Source organism: Ursus americanus, chromosome 16 (assembly GCF_024610735.1).
Source record: "Ursus americanus isolate L20-20 chromosome 16, mUrsAme1.1.p, whole genome shotgun sequence".
Taxonomy (NCBI): Eukaryota; Metazoa; Chordata; class Mammalia; order Carnivora; family Ursidae; genus Ursus; species Ursus americanus.
In genome coordinates this window covers 4,754,043-4,770,131 of record NC_142142.1, presented here as the reverse complement: position 1 = coordinate 4,770,131, position 16,089 = coordinate 4,754,043, and the positions used below count along the sequence as shown (strand labels likewise).

The following is a 16,089-nucleotide window of genomic DNA, read 5'->3' as shown; positions in this document are numbered from 1 at the left end:
ACAAAGTAGTGTGTTTCAGTTGTTCCTGGATGTATTTTGGTATGTTTGTTAGAGGACTCTACTTCCCAAAATTATGGGGAAAGCAAAACTTGTATATATAAAAAAAGTAATATTGAATAGGGAAAAAAGGACTACAATGAAGCATATATATATAAAAAATATAGGTGTGAAACAGTACAAGTTAAAAAGCTACTATGAAATGTAAGTTGGTATATTAAACATCTAGTTGAAATGAGAAAAAGGTAAAAGGAAAAAACAGAGAAGAAGCATAACAAAAAGAATAACAAGAAAAAGAGAGTTGTGTCTGAGAAATAAACAAGCTGTGAGGCAATGCCTGGGACTCAACGGACTATTTCCCCTGGTTTTGGGATTTTACAGTCTTTTTTTTTTTTTTTTTTAAAGATTTTATTTATTTATTTGACAGAGAGCGAGAGGCAGCGAGAGAGGGAACACAAGCAGGGGGAGTGGGAGAGGAAGAAGCAGGCTTCCCAGCAGAGGAGCCTGATGTGGGGCTCGATCCCAGAACGCCGGGATCACGCCCTGAGCCAAAGGCAGACGCTTAACGACTGAGCCACCCAGGCGCCCCTGGGATTTTACAGTCTTATGGGGACCATAGGGTTGTCCTCCTCTTGTTCTTCCAACCTGTCTTCTGGGGGAGGGGCCTGCAGTGCTGTTTCTCAGGTGACCGTGCTTGGGTGGAGTTGCCCTGCCTCCTGTTGGGGGGGGTGGCGAATGGGCTCATTGGAAACCAGTTTTTTGAGCCTTTGTTCTCTGCCAGCTTTCTGCACCTCTTCAGAGGGTCAGAGCAAAAATGGCTGCACCCAGACCTCTGGCTGAAAGCAGAGAAATGGCCGTCTGCTCTCTTCACTAACCCTGCCAGGACACACAGTCTCATTTTTGTATGCAATCTCCCAGGGTGTGCACCCACAGTGACTCTCTCAGAGGTCATCCCAGGGGCCCGGGTGTGTCCTTACCCTTTGTGCTTCTAAAACCTTTCTTACCTTTCCAACTCTGCCCCGTTTTAACCTTCCCAATCATGCAGGGATCTGTGAGCAAGAGGAGCCACTGAGATAAGGACAGACAGGAGCAAGGGAGCAGCTGCTATGGCTTCTAAACTCCTGACAAACATAGAGGAGGAGGTGACCTGCCCCATCTGCCTGGACCTCCTGAAGGAACCACTGAGCCTGGACTGTGGCCACAGCTTCTGCAAAGCCTGCATCGCTGCAGAGAACAAGGAGTACATGACAAGCCAAGGAGGGAAGAAGAGCAGTTGCCCTGTGTGCCAAATCGCTTACTGCTCTGGGGAACTGCGGCCTAACCGGCATGTGGCCAACATAGTGGAGAGGTTCCGAGAGGTCAAGGTGACCTCTGAGGCGGGGCAGAAGAGAAATCTCTGTGAGCGCCATGAAGAGAAGCTCTTGCTCTTCTGTAAGAAGGATGGGAAGGTCATTTGCTGGGTTTGTGAGCGGTCTCAGGAGCATCGTGGTCATGAAACGGTCCCCATGGAGGAGGCTGTCCAGGAGTACCAGGCGAGAGACCAGGATGGAGGGAATACAGGGCAGAAAATAGAACTTAATGAGAAATCTTCGCTTTGCATTCAACTTTAGTTACCTTGTGATTGTAGACCTGAGGCCCGTGATGTCTTTTCTTCCTATTCTCACCTTCCAAGGCCTGAAGAATTAAAAAAAAAAAAATTGCCTGAGGGAAATTTTGTGCATTCCATTAAATTACAAAAAGATAAACCTACAGTACAGATTTAGTCACAAGTGGATACTTTTGTACCTTGTGCTAGACGGGTGGAGATTTAGTGCCCAAGAGAGGCCGTCATCACCCCACTGAACAGGAGGATAGATGGAGATGTAAGTTCTTTTCTTGCTGCAGAGTTTGGTTTGTTCTAATATTACAAAGAGAATCAGTCCTCTTTTTGATGAAGGGATGGTGGCATCTATCACCTGGGTCTTCTTTTTCTTTTTAATTTTTGGTTTATTTTTTAAAACGCAAGTATAGTTAAATACTGGGCAATCTCTTAATAGAATTTTCTGAATAGAATGCAATTTTGTTAATATAATTGATATATTTATATATAAAAAAGTGATTATTTCTGTAGATGCTGAAAAGATATTATTTTATTAATACTTTTAGTTAGCCAACATACAGTACATCATTAGTGTTGGTGTAGTGTTCAATGATTCATTAGTTGCATATAACACCCAGTGCTCATCACCTGGGTCTTAAAGAACATGTCCACCATGTCAAGTTTCAAGTCATAGATTCTAATTGCTGTTCTCCCCAATTCTGTAAACTCTAGTCTCTTTGGAGATTGCCCTGATATTTTCTCCATTTATCCTCTATGCCAATGCTGAGAAATCTGACAGCTTGACTCTGTTGTGACTCCTCTCTCATAGGAGAAGCTCCAGACAGCTCTGCAGAAGCTGAGGGAGGAGCAGCAGGAAGTGGAGATGTTGGAAGCTACCCTCAGAGAGGAGAGAACTTCCTGGAAGGTAGGAGGAGATACTTCCAAAAGGAGTTAGAAAAAAATACCGACAGGACCTTGAGTGTTAGTCACAAGGAGCTCTCCTCCTTTTTGTTCCCTGATAGTTGATATGTCCAAAAGTCATTTAGTTAGTCCTCTTCTTTATCCTTTCCCTGATAAAGGTGGAGGCTGAAAAGTGGACATGTTATAAATGAACACAGATGCTTAGAGGGAGGTATTCACATCGAGGATGGTTAGTGAATTCTGGGTTACATTCCTCTTGTGATCGTGCATCTTTGACCCTCCTGGGGGAAGACAGCAATGACTCATGGTTCTGTCTGCATTGTTCAACTTTCAGCCACGGGTGCGGGGAAGGGGGTCAGGAGTAAAGCAAGGTTGTCCTGGACAGCTGTGTGAAAGCAGAGCCACACCCAAGGATCCTATTTGGGCTCAGGGTTGGCCTCAATAATGCAAACTTGAGGCCATTATTTTGGAATGTGATGAAGAAAAAATAATAGGAAAAATCATCTTCCCCAAGAATGGCTCCTTTGCTTCTCTCTCATTTCCCAGTGAGAACTTTCCAAAAACAATAGTTCTCTTTCTGGCTCCCAGTCTTTGCCTGATAGACAGAGTACCTCTCTCTCTTTCTCATTCCTGAAGGATCAAATGCAAAATGAGAAAAGGCATGTCCAGGCACAGTTTAAAAGACTGAAGACTATCCTGGAGTGTGAGGAGCTGAGGATGGTGCAAAAGGTGGAGAGTGAGGAGAAAGCTGTTCTCAACACCCTGGCTGTGACAGAGGATGAACTTGTCCAGCAAAGCCAGCTGGTGAGAGACCTGGTCTCAGAACTGGAGCATCGGCTGCAGGGGTCGGCAATAGACATGCTGCAGGTAAGACTCAGGAAGAAGCCCCAGCATCTGAGATTTGAGAAAAATTAAGACAGAGTTTCCTTCTGTCCCATGTTGCTTTGCTCTTTCTGGTGGTGACACGAAGATTCCTTTGGCCTTGCAATATCCCCTTTCCTGTATCTGTGTCAGAGGTTATAGGAATAAGTAACAAGGGACAATCTCATATTTATTTATCAAGCACAGTGCAGAAATCTGAAGTAGCAGGATTTGCAGTGTACCCAGGGATAGTCTAGAGCCTCTGTGATCAGCGATCCCGTGCTAAGGACTTCTTGGGTACCTCTTCATGATTCAGCCTGGTCACATTCTAAGACTTCTTTTCCCTCATAGAATAAAGATTTTTCTCCCTCTTTTTCTGTTTCCTGAAAAACAAATAAACAAAAAACAAATTGTGAAGGACTAGTATTATTTATTCTTTAAATATTCAATAGAATTCACCAGTGAAGCCATCCCATTCTGGGCTTTTCTTTTTCAAATGGCTAAAAATAATATTTAAAAATATGTATTAGGTTTACTTACCATTCTTAAGTCAGATTTTGATGATAAATGTCTTTGTAGGGATTTGTCCACTCTAAAGTTGCCTGATTTGTAGATATAAAGGTAGTCATAATAATCCCTTATAATCTCTCTGGTTTCCGCAGCACACACAGTAATGTCCCCTTTTTTATTTCTGATTTTGGTGGTGTGTTTTTTCTCTTTTTTTCTTGGACAGTTTAGTTGTCTTTGGTCAATTTTATTGATTTTCTTCAAGAACAAACTTCATTATTTCATTGACTTTTTTAACCTTTCTTTTTTTTATTTCCTTAAAGATTTTATTTATTTGAGAGGGAGAGAGAGCATGAGTGGGGGTGAGGGGCAGAGGGAGAGGGAGAAACAGACGCCCCACTGAGCAGGGAGACCAACAGGGACTTGATCCCAGAACCCTGAGATCACCACCTGAGCTGAAGGCTGCCGCTTAACCAACTAAGCCACCCAGACAGCCTGCCTGTTTTAACATTTCTATGTCATTTGTGTCTGGTCTCGTCTTTATTGTTTCCTTTGTGTGTGTATGTGTATATGCATGCACGAACACGAGTGTGTGTGTGTACACACATGAACACACGTATGTATGCACACGTGAACATGAGTGTGTACACACATGAACACGAGTGTGTGTGTATATACATGCATGAACATGAGTGTGTGTGTGTATTGGGTTTAGTTTGCCATTCCTTTTCTAGTGTCTTAAAGTGAAAATTTTGATTACTTATTTGAGACCATCATTTCTGGTATAGAATTTAATGATATAAATGCAATGATTTAGGTATATTCCATATATTATTTATTTATTTATTTATTTATTTATTTATTTATTTATTTATTTATTTATGTTCCAGTAGCCAACATACCATTCCATATATTTTGATTGTTTAGTTGTTATTTTCATTCAGTTCTACTTATTTTCTAATTTCCTTTGTGAATTTTTTTGTTAACCCTTGGGATATTTGAAAGTGTGCTATCTATCTATCTATCTATCTATCTATCTATCTATCTATCATCTATCTATCTATCTATCATCTATCTATCATCTATCAACATCTATCTGTTTATTGTATTAACATACACTGTAATATCGGTGTCAGGTGTACAATATGGTGATTCAACACTTCCATACAACACCCTGTGCTCATCACAGCAAGTACGCTCCTTAATCTCCATCATCTATTTAACCCATTCCCCCACCCACCTCCCCTTGGTAACCATCAGTTTGTTCTCTATAGTTAAGTGTCTGTTTCTTGGTTTGTCTCTCTCTCTCTCTCTCTCTCTCTCTTTTCCCTTTGCTCATTTGTTGTGTTTCTTAAATTTTCTACATATGAGTGAAATCCTATGGTATTTGTCTTTCTCTGACTGACTTATCTCACTTAGCATAATAGTCTCTACCTCTATCCATGTTGTTGCAAATGTCAAGATTTCATTCTTTTTTATGGCTGAGTAATAGTCCATGGTGTATAGATCCCTATCTATCTATCTATCTATACCTCACACACATATATATGCCACATCTTTATATATATAAAGACATACATAATTTATTATATATTATAATAGATACACATGTGTGTGTGTGTGTGTGTGTGTGTATATATATATAATATCAGTCATCAGTTAATGGACACTTGTGCCGTTTCCATAATTTGCCCATTATAGATAATGCTGCTGGAAATATTGGGGTGCATGTATCCCTTTGAATTGTATCTTTGTATTCTTTGGGTAAATACCTAGAAAGTGTGCAGTTTAATTCAACAATACTTGATTTCTTACTTTTTCTTCTGGTGTGGATTTCAAATATAATTTCTTTGTAATCAGAAAACACATATTTTATTATTTCACTATTGAATTGTATTGATACTTGTTTTATGGACTAAAATATTGTATGTCCAGAAAATTTTTCTATGTGAATTTGAGAAGAATGTGTATTCTGCATTTATTAGATAAAATAATCTATAGATGTCTGTTAGGTCAAGTTGGTTAATAGTATCATCTATGTCTTCTGTATCTTTGATGGTTTCCATACAGGCTATTCTATCAATTATTTAGGGTGAGCTATCAAAATCTACAACTACTGAATTGTCTATTTTTCTTTTTAATCCTTTCAATCTTTCTTTGTGTATTTTGAAGCTCTGCTGTTGGGTACATTTACATTTGTAATTGTTATAGCCCTTCTTGATGTACTGAACCTTTTATCATTCTGAAATTTCCCTCTCATTATCTCATAATATTTATTGTCTTAAAGTCTATTTTGTGTAACATTAATATAGACATGAGCTATTTTATGATTGTTGCTTGGATGGTATATATTTTTCTATCTTTTTACTTTTGCCATATTTGTGTCTTTGGATCCAAAATATGTCTCTTGTATATAACAATAGTTGAATCTTGCTTTTTATCCAGTCCAACAATTATAACCTTTTAATGGGGGTGTTAAGACAGCAACATTTAGTGCTACTGTTGATATAGCTGTATTTACATTTATCATATTGCTGTTTTTTTCCCCATATGTTGCTTGTAGTTTTCATTGTCCTTTCTCCTTAACTAGCTTTGTTTGAGTTAAACAAATATTTCTAGTATAAAATATGAAGTTTTACTACTTCTGTGGGGTTTTTTGTTGTTTTTTGTTTTTTAGTTTGCTTTCCCCCAGTGGTTGTTCTAGTGATTACAGTATGCATCTTACCCTATCATGGTTTACTTCAGATTAATATTAAGTTAATTCCAGTAAGATATAGAAACTTGCCTCCAACATTGCTTCATTTCCTTCCAGCTCCAAAACAGGGATGCTTTAATATGGGCACCTGATGCAATGCAGAGCAAGGACATGCAGGCATAAGAGTTTCTTGGTTTTTGCTTTCTGGTTGTTTGTTGTTGTTGTTGTTGTTGTTGTTGTTGTTGTTATTGTTTTTTTAACTGGGAAGAGAAGTTTTCTTTTCTTCTGGGGTTTATATCAGGAGATTCATGTTTCTTTCATGAACTGAGAGTAAAGTCAATATAGAGGGAATAAACAGAATTTGGAGGACACAGACCAGATCCTGATAATAGGGTTTGAACTTCAAAATTCAGCTTTGATTAAAGTTATAACTGCCCCCCACATCCTTTCCTCTACCTAATCTCATTTTGTTTTTTGTCATATACAACATGAAAGCCCTAATACAGAGAGCAAAGCCTTTTTTTCCCCCTGCCCTTATTGATCCACCTGTTGGCTTAGTTTTCGGTGACATCAAAGAAGTTAGGCTGAGGTAAAGGAAACCAAATATATTGGTAGATATTTGTTCAAACAACCAAAACAATACCTAAGATGATAGAGAAAATCAGATGACTAAACACTGTTAAGAATGTGGCCTAAACTGAGCTAATATTACTCTGTATGTTAACTAACCAGAATTTTAAATAAAAACTTAAAAAAATAAAAACAAAAACAAGAATGTAGATTAAATTGCTCAGTAGAGCCTGAAGTGCAGGTAAAAATTGTGGTTTTAGGACCGTGACTGAGTGGATATTCATAACATTGTGAACAGTGGAGCATAAGAGAGGAGACGGTTTGGTTCATGAATGGTAAGTTACATATTAGACGTCCTAACCTACTAGTTCCTGTGGCTTCTTTACTACTGAATATGTTAATGTGCATCTAAGAGACAAAGCTGAGTAAAAAAAAAGAGTTGGAAGTCAGGTTCACATATGTGTGTGTTGAATTTAAGAGAGTGTGCGAGATCAACTGTAGATAGCGTGTAAAACGAGGAGAACACCTATCTTAATATATTTGCTTGACTCCTCTGCAAAGCCATGTAAACTTTTTGAGAGATATTATGATTATTTACTCATCTTTGATTCTCCAGAACCTGTCCTGCTGTTTGACAAATAATAGTGTATCCCTTTATGTTTCTATTTAATAATTGAAAGAATCATTGCCTTATTCAAACCATCTCATGCGTTTAGGAAAAAATTATGGAACTTTTGTTTTCCTCGTAAGTATGTCTCATTTCCAGAACTAGAAACTTCATGCTATAATGCTACAAGGCTCAAAGCTGTTTCTACCTTTTAGGACATCTGACAACCTCACATGAGTCTTCTGGAATGATTACCCTGGGTCTTATTTTTACTTATTTGCTCTCACATTGGGACCATCTTTACTCCTACTACGGGGTTGGTGGGGATGTGATGGAGCTTTGTTAAGTAGGGAGGTTCTATTCCTCTTGACTCATGTCTTCCCTTTTCTCCCTAGGATGTGAATCACATCATGGAAAGGTATGTGTGGGGGACCAGAGATGGTCCTTCTGTGCAATGAAAAGAGGTTTAAAGTCATTAGAGTTCTGTGGTGATCAATTAGAATAAAACATCTCTCAGGGCAGGAAAATTTGGGTGTAGTTAGATGCTAAATTTCTGTTCACAAATCGTGGTTTGGGTGTTCTGTAACTATTGAGAATGGACCAGGTTCTATGGGAGGGAATGTGGGTGGTGGGAAGTCACACAGTTTGGGTTAGTAGCAGTACTGGGTATAAGGGGGGCAGACCCCTGTGACTTCATAAATTCTATTCACCTTGCATGCCTGTATCTAACCCAGGTACTTATATTTCATAGGTGCCTGGCTTATCATGGGAAGTTCGTGTCTTCTTTACCTGCCAAGCACCTGGAATTGGAGACAGTTCCCTTATATTTAAACTTCTGCCCTGGGAATAGAAGAGACCTTCTATATGGCTCTGTATAGATTTCAAAAACAAATCTTGAATCTCGTGGAGTATTTTGGCCCTAGTACACACTAGTGATCCATCTCGGTCACATATTTTAGAAGCCAGAACGGAAAGGTAGCATTCTTGTGTCTAAATTTGCACACCTACGTGACAGCATCAAGCTTTTTCCTAACACATGAAATTAAGGCTATCATTAGTTTGGTGTTCGTGTCTTCTATTCTGAGTGTTTGCAAATTTTCCTAGAGAACCTGAAAGCTCAGATGTTATTCTGAGGGCTTCCCTACTGGGGAGCGGAGTTTAAAGATCTTGGTCCTCCCCAGACAGTATTCCCACACCCGATATGTTCCAAACATCCGGGAGCCAGGTTCAGCAGCCTCACTTTCTGATCATCTGCCCTGGGAACCCACATCCATGCAGTGACTTTTCCACACATTAAGTTTTTTTTAAGATACCGAAGTTTTGTTTTGTTATACCCATTATTTCATATAATTTCTAGGAGATAGAAAGGGAGAGGTTCATGGTTTACTTTTGGAAGGAAGAAACTGCCTCTGAGAGGTCAAGACTTTCCCAAGGTCACACAGAGGGTAACTGGGAAGGTGGACATGAACACATTTCTTCCGGTTCCAAGGTCAAGAGTCTGCTCTCCTCTTTCTCAGGGTCTCTGGGGAGGAGGGTTCAAGCTCTTCAATGGGGTGAATAGGAAGTCAGTCATTTTGGAAGGACAAAAATTCAGAAGTGTGGGGTTTAATTTTTGTCATCCTTAGGAGTAAGAACTTGAATCTGAAGAAACCAAAAACTTTTCTCAAGGAACAAAAGAGAGTGTCCCGAATTCCTGATCTGAAAGTGATAACACAAACTTTTAGAGGTGAGGAGTACGAGAGCAAGTGGGTGGCTGTGGGAGTCTTGTAATGGCAGGGGCACTTGTAATGGGGAAAAGGGCACAATTTCTAGGTATGGAGAGAGAAGACAAAGGACATCACATGCTGATGATATGGTCATATTTAGTGGGGAATGGCCAGGTGCCTGGAGCACACTCTCCTTCACCAGTTCACTACCTTGCCATAGTCCCCAATCCTTCCCCTAATCTTCAGGGGAAAGAGATTTCAGGGTTGCCTCCTTCGCTTGTGTTGATTATAATTTTTTATTATTTGAGAGTTGACGCATATAGTGCTCCTGAGGTGAAGAGAAATCAGTATTATCAAGCCACCTGTTCTCATCACCTTTCATTTTTTCGTTCCTGGTATGTCTTATGTTCCAACACCCATCTTTCCCTTCCAACACATACATACATACTCTGCTTCTGCAGTGTTCTGCATCTCCCCAAGAACAGAACAGAATTTTTCCCAGTTCCCATTTATTCCTAAGATCCCTCTCACAGTGTCATAAATAAAGCCATGTCATATCTCTCACCCAGCCCCAATTTTTCTGCAGCTCAGATGACTCCAAAACATCTCCAAAATACAGCCTATGCTGCCTATTTCTACAGATCGAAGACAAATGAGATGTGTGTGCTGTTGGACACCAAATAATACATATGATAGCAATTACGGTGTCCTGGGCTCCCTGGTTATTGGACTGGAGAAAAATTACTGGGAGGTAGATCCTGGAGGTATATGATGGAAAATGCCCAGAACCCAATATGAAATTTCATGTTATACATGATTGAAATCAACATGTTTACCTAGGTTTCAACCAAATATGACTACTGCATTAAAAGGTGCCACATCAAGTTGAATATAATGTTTTTAAGGAGTCGTCCTTCTCCGACCCCTTCATATTAATCTTGGCCCTACCTGTCCCTCCGCACTGTGTTGGAGTTTTCCTAGACCATGAGGCTGGCCCTGTTTCATTTTTCCATGTCACAAACCATGGGTTTCTCATCTATAAATTCTCTTCATGTTCCTTTTCTCAGGCAGTTTTTCCATATTTCAACCCTATGAAATGTAATGATCCCATACTCTGTGCTCACCACGTTCTTGAACCTTCTTACAAGCCTACTCATTTCTTTGTAGTGCCTCTTGCTTTGGGTGCAGCTGATGCACCCCCCGAGCTTATCTGCACCATTCTCACCATCTTTTTTTTGCTGTCTTCCTTCTCTCCATTTGCACACCCTTCATTCAGGAGAAAATATAATAATTAAGAGTGATAGTTTTGTGTCCAGAGTGTCTGGGTTCTTGTCCTGTCTCTCCACACAATGCAGTGTAACCTTGAATAATGTATTTAAATGCTGTGTTTATTTTCTTCAAATCATCTTGGTGTAAAAACTGCACTGTACTTAGGATCACTGTGATAAAATAAATGTCATTAAGTATAAACATTAAGTGCTTTGATTTATTTTTTATTTTTTTTTAAAGATTTATTTCTTTGAGCGAGAGCATGTGCGAGAAAGAGCAGGAGGATGGGCGAGGGAGAGAGAGAACCAGACTCCCCACTGAGCAGGGAGCCCGACATGGGGCTCGATCCCAGGACCCTGAGATCATGACCTGAGCTGAAGGCAGATGCTTAACCAACTGAGCCACTCATGCGCCCCTGAGTGTCTTAATTGTGAATAAATACTTGCTCCTAAAAAATGTAAGCTGTCTCAGTGTCTCATGAAATTCTATGGGATTCAGTTTTCTTATTTGTAAAATAAATAAATAAATAAATAAATAAATAAATAAATAAATAAATAATAAATAGAAAAAAGAAACAACAAAAAGAAATGTACCTGATGTAGAATTGTGAAAATTAACCAACAGGATGTTTTCTAGCAGGTAAGAAGGGATCTAATAGGTGTCTATTTGTTTTTGGCTGCCTCTCATTCTGACTAAAATAAATGATTTTAAGACTACATATTAGCTTACTTTCAACATTAGTACCCTTGTTTTGTGTTAAGAAATAAAATAACTTGATTAAAGAATTATGATTTTCTTTTAATTTTAGCTAATAAATGTTTTTGTATAGCTGCCTAGTCTTTTTGTAATTTCATTTTTCTGCAGTTATTCTATTTCATTGATATTGAATTTCGGTTTGGGCTATTTTCCCAACTTTAAAAAGTTATTATTCACAGTGATACAGTAAGAGAGGTACAATCATGGGATTTCTTAACAATGGTGAAGGTACGTGTTTTGCTTGCCTGATCAACTTTCCTTTTGCAGTGACTTGAAAGATCTCAGGAAGGAAGAAGAAAATCCTGCTCTCCTCCTTCAGTGAGATTGGAGGGGAGTTATCTCTGCAATGGATGTTCATTTGGGGCTTGGTGGGATCCCGGTGTCTTTTAGCATTATTATTCCCAACTCTTCTTTAGCTGTGTTGAGCTAGGAGGAAAAAAGTGGGCTGTCAGATTAAACAGTATCTGCTCTCATGCCTGTTTGTCCCCAGAACCCCATCTGCCTCATCTTTGGATGACCTCTGATGACACAAAGGATTCCAAGGTGAATATTTCTAGAATCTGTGTGTGTGTGCATGCATGTGTGCACATGTGTCTGTGCGCACACGTACGCACACGCACACACACACACACACCTATATCTCAGCATTCATCCAGGGAAACTGGAGGAAATTGATCTTCTAAATTTTCCTTTTGACCTCTGCCTTCCTGTTACCCCGTTGCTACAGTGAATAATTTGAGGAATATAAAAATGTCTTCTAGAAGTAGCAAAAAACGTGATAGGATCATAATAATGGAAGTGTGCAAAATCATGAAATTATAGGTGTCCAAAGTATATGAGGCACGCTCCTTTTGATAACCCAGCATCTGGGTCACTTCCATAGTCAGGGACAGCAGATAACAGCTCTGTCTGCCCTGCTTCAGGAGGGAAAGGGAAATGAGGAGACTTCATGATCTTAAAGCCAGAGGCATCTAGGAAAGCTGATCCATTTGGTTCTTGTACTTGTAAACATACAGTGTCTGGGACCCTATGGAGAAATTCCCAGTGCTCCCTTTACCCGCGTAAAGGAGGCTTGATGACGGGGCCCCTGCCCAGTTCTGCAATCTCTCCTCTCTTCACTCGTCTCTCTTGAGCCCCGTGCCCAGTCCTCTGGAAAAACCAACAGGTTTCTGAATACTCATGCTTCTGCCTGGGCCCTGTCTGCCACCTGGAAGCAAAGCCCAGCCAAGGATGCAAAACCAAAGGAAAACTTTTACCCTAGAGAAGAATTTCCAAAATTGTCAACATATTTAAAACATAAAGATAACTGTAACTTCACATACATTTGTAAGAAATAATACAGAGACACACGTTATACGCTTTCCTCAATTTCCCCCGTTTTTCAGATCCTTGCCACCACTGTCAAGGCAATTCCAGTTTTGTTTTTGACACACACACACACACACACACCTCAGGCAGACTGGTTTTCAGTTTTTATTTTTGGATTTATTTTTATTTTTAAAATTTTGTTGTGTTAGTCACCATACAGTACATCATTAGTTTTTGATGTTATATGCAATGAATCATGTTTTCAGGTTTTTAACTGAAATATCATTTGATATATCATTGACATATAAAAGGTGTAAATATTAAAGGTGTACAACTTGATGGTTGAATGCTGTATATGTTGTGGAATGATCACCACAATCAGGCTAATAACATATGCATCACGTCTACATGGTTACCATTGTGTGGTGAGTATGTGTGTGTGGCTCTCCCCATTTCCTCCTCCCCCAGCCCCTGACAACCACCATCCTAATTTCTACTTCCTGGTTCTACTTCTTGATGGTTGAATGCTGTATATGTTGTGAAATGATCACCACAATCAGGCTAATAACATATGCATCACGTCTACATGGTTACCATTGTGTGGTGAGTATGTGTGTGTGGCTCTCCCCATTTCCTCCTCCCCCCAGCCCTGACAACCACCATCCTAATTTCTACTTCCTGGTGTAACTGTTGCAGACCCTGCATAGAAGAGATCACGTGGTATTTCACTTCCTGTATTACAGATGGACTTTTACTATAATTCTGGTGTTGCCACATACTGGCCCCTATCAAAACTAAATTTTATGAGATATGCTTTCTCATTTATAAAAAAAAATGTATGAAAATTACTTGATGAGTTATGGTGAAAATTAAATAACAGAATATTTTAAATAATTGCTACTATTTCCTAACACATGAGCAGTGATTTAGAATGATGTCTGTTATTTTTCTGGTTCCCTTTACCTGAGAGTTTGAAATAAATTATTTAAAAAACGGGTTATTATTTTACTTTCAAAATTATTGCCTTTGCTTTGTTTTAACTAATAGAATAGCTTGCTTAAATAATTGCAGATTTTTTAAAGAATTTTATCTGATTGTAAAATATTTTAGCATTGTAAGAGTTTTTTCTTATCACCTTCATAGCTGCCCGGTCTTATTTTATAATTATAATAGCCTCTTTAACTGAATAAACTAATGAAAAGTTAGTATCTTCCCCTGTTTCTGCAGTAATTCTATTTCATTGGAAATCTCCCTCTGTTTGCCTGGCTTTGCTCAATTATGCTCCATGGCAATATGGAAAGAGTCCAGAGTACTTTGTGTGATTTCTCAACAATGTCCTAGGCCAAACTTTGGTTTCTTCTGGTTTGCCTCATTCTTCCCAGTGAGCTGATGACTCTGGCAGTCCTCAGGAATGAAGAAAAGCCGGTTCTCCCCTCCTTTCTCCCAGAATTGTTTCTGCCGTGGTTGCTCATGCAGGCCTTGGTGAGATCTCCCTGTCCACTTCTCTCAAGATCCAAACTCATCATCCCTTTTGAGTGAATACTGTCAATTGACTCACTGGGTTTTAGAATTAATGCATATTTTATGTCATAATAAACCGCCAGATGTTTTTTCAAGGCGGTTGTCCCATTTTTCATTGTCACAGGTCAGAAAGGAGGAGAGGGGTGATGTGGTGTGCGGTGCTGGAGGCAGAGATATATAGTAGATGTGACTTTGGGAGAGTCTATTTTTGTTCTGTAAATCTTGCTGACAATTGGAGGGGAGTGCAGGGCTCCAGGTGTGTGTGTATTTATGGGGTGTGAACAGGGCAGGGCCGGTGAGTTGATTGTGAGAACAAAAGGAGATGAATTCCTAATACTTCCTCCTTTCTCGTGCCTCCTACAAATCCCATAGCCATCCTTTTACGTCTTTTGAATCTCTGATTTGACCTCACATCCTGGGCCCCAGACACCTAAAGTTTCCCTCCAGACTTCATGTGAGAAGTTTGTATGAGGGCAAGAGCTTCTGGAATGTGAAGAAAGACACGTTTAGCAGTATGGGGTGTAGAAGCTGACTTTTAAATCAGGTTCCCTTCTCTTTAGCCCCCAAGAACTCCCTTCCTTCCCAAACTCAAACCCCAGTACCCCATATGCATTTCTAAGTAGGCTGAGATAAGGCAGCTTTGGGCTGTAAAACCTTGGATCAATCTATAATTTGAAAATTACACTTACATAGAGGACAGGTCCTTTATGTTTCTGAGCTTGGCCGAGAAGAGATAACAAAAAATTCATCCGGAAAAGGTGGGAGGGAATCAGAGACCCAAGAGAGGGTGAGAGGGTGGGAGGGAGGGAGGGTAGGAGGGGAGCAGGATGGCGCTGGCTGATGTCCCAGGAACCACCTCTGAGACATCAGATTTAAGGTGGGAGAAATCAGTGAAGAAATCAGAGCTTGTCAGTACAAGGAAACATGGGCTTTTGGTTGGAAACCTGAATGAAGCTTGCTCCTTCTCCTACCACCCAAAGTCTGTCTCTGGAGCTCACCACATTGCTGTGACCCAGATTCCAGCTTACTGTGCTTCGGCCCATCGGCGAATAAAAAAGTCCTCCTTAGGGCTTTGTGTCCCCCTCCATTTCCTATATCTCCTGCTGCGGAGGAATCTAAATGAAAGATCTCCCACTTTGGGCCCATGAATTTTAACTGTTTTCAGTCTGAAAAAAACAAACCACAGGCCACAGGAAGTTAATGTGGTTCGATAGCGCTGATACAGAATGATTCAACGACAGGCATTGAGATGAGTAGCTGAGTAAACCTTAGGAACAAAACAGAGAAGACACGAAGAATTGTTGGTTAACACTCTTCAGAGGAGCTGATAGCAAAGTTCATACCAGAATTCACATGCACCACAGAAAGTATGCTGACTGCAAGAGCAACCAGGGACAGAACCATGATTACCATTAGCATGTTCAGTGCAACTAAAACGATATTAGAGCTGTATAACTGTCTTTCTATTCAAATATCATTCCCTACGGGCAACACCTTGTAATAGATCTGAGACATGAAGGAACAACATAGAAAAGTTCCCTTCCCTTTATGAAAAGTTCATCAAACTTACCGTTGTTTGGTGCAAAGCTGCATGAGGACGGATACTCAATGACAGTATTATATGATAACGAAGGTGATAAAAAATGCCAGCTCTCAGAATGTAACTTGTACAAAATTTAGATGATTATGATTATGCGCTTGAAAAGCATCACGAGTTTTTTCGTTGTTAGGAAAAACTTACTTCAGCACGGCTCAGTGATTATGCAAGCATGTTGTTCAATTCCTGCCTCGT

General features: G+C 39.8%; 1 protein-coding gene across 5 annotated transcripts; it reads left to right on the top strand.

Annotated features, from left to right (window-relative positions):
* The first annotated feature begins 1,084 nt into the window (after nucleotides 1-1,084).
* On the top strand, nucleotides 1,085-11,519 carry LOC123782667 (tripartite motif-containing protein 5-like). 5 transcript variants are annotated; one of them, XR_006777019.2, is made up of 7 exons: nucleotides 1,089-1,529; nucleotides 2,406-2,501; nucleotides 3,134-3,364; nucleotides 8,133-8,155; nucleotides 8,489-8,712; nucleotides 9,363-9,463; nucleotides 10,953-11,518. XR_006777019.2 is itself a non-coding variant. In XM_045782932.2 (6 exons), exons 1-6 carry the CDS (start codon nucleotides 1,104-1,106, stop codon nucleotides 10,125-10,127), a joined length of 975 nt encoding a protein of 324 aa, XP_045638888.2. In that variant the 5' UTR covers nucleotides 1,085-1,103; the 3' UTR covers nucleotides 10,128-10,228. The 5 variants fall into 5 exon arrangements, 2 of the variants coding, with proteins under 2 accessions (XP_045638888.2, XP_045638891.2); XM_045782932.2 differs by lacking the exons at nucleotides 8,489-8,712; nucleotides 10,953-11,518 and adding an exon at nucleotides 10,030-10,228 and having other exon boundaries at nucleotides 1,085-1,529; XR_006777018.2 differs by having other exon boundaries at nucleotides 8,489-9,463; nucleotides 10,953-11,519.
* The last annotated feature ends 4,570 nt before the right edge of the window (nucleotides 11,520-16,089 follow it).

What these genes read in the sequence shown, in the direction of transcription:
- LOC123782667 (XM_045782932.2), top strand. Translation starts at nt 1,104, where the DNA reads ATGGCTTCTAAACTCCTGACAAACATAGAGGAGGAGGTGACCTGCCCC. An exon ending in AGGCTGTCCAGGAGTACCAG is followed by an intron (nt 1,530 to 2,405) that starts GCGAGAGACCAG and finishes CCTCTCTCATAG; the next exon opens with GAGAAGCTCCAGACAGCTCT. An exon ending in GATAACACAAACTTTTAGAG is followed by an intron (nt 9,464 to 10,029) that starts GTGAGGAGTACG and finishes ATTTTTCTGCAG; the next exon opens with CTCAGATGACTCCAAAACAT.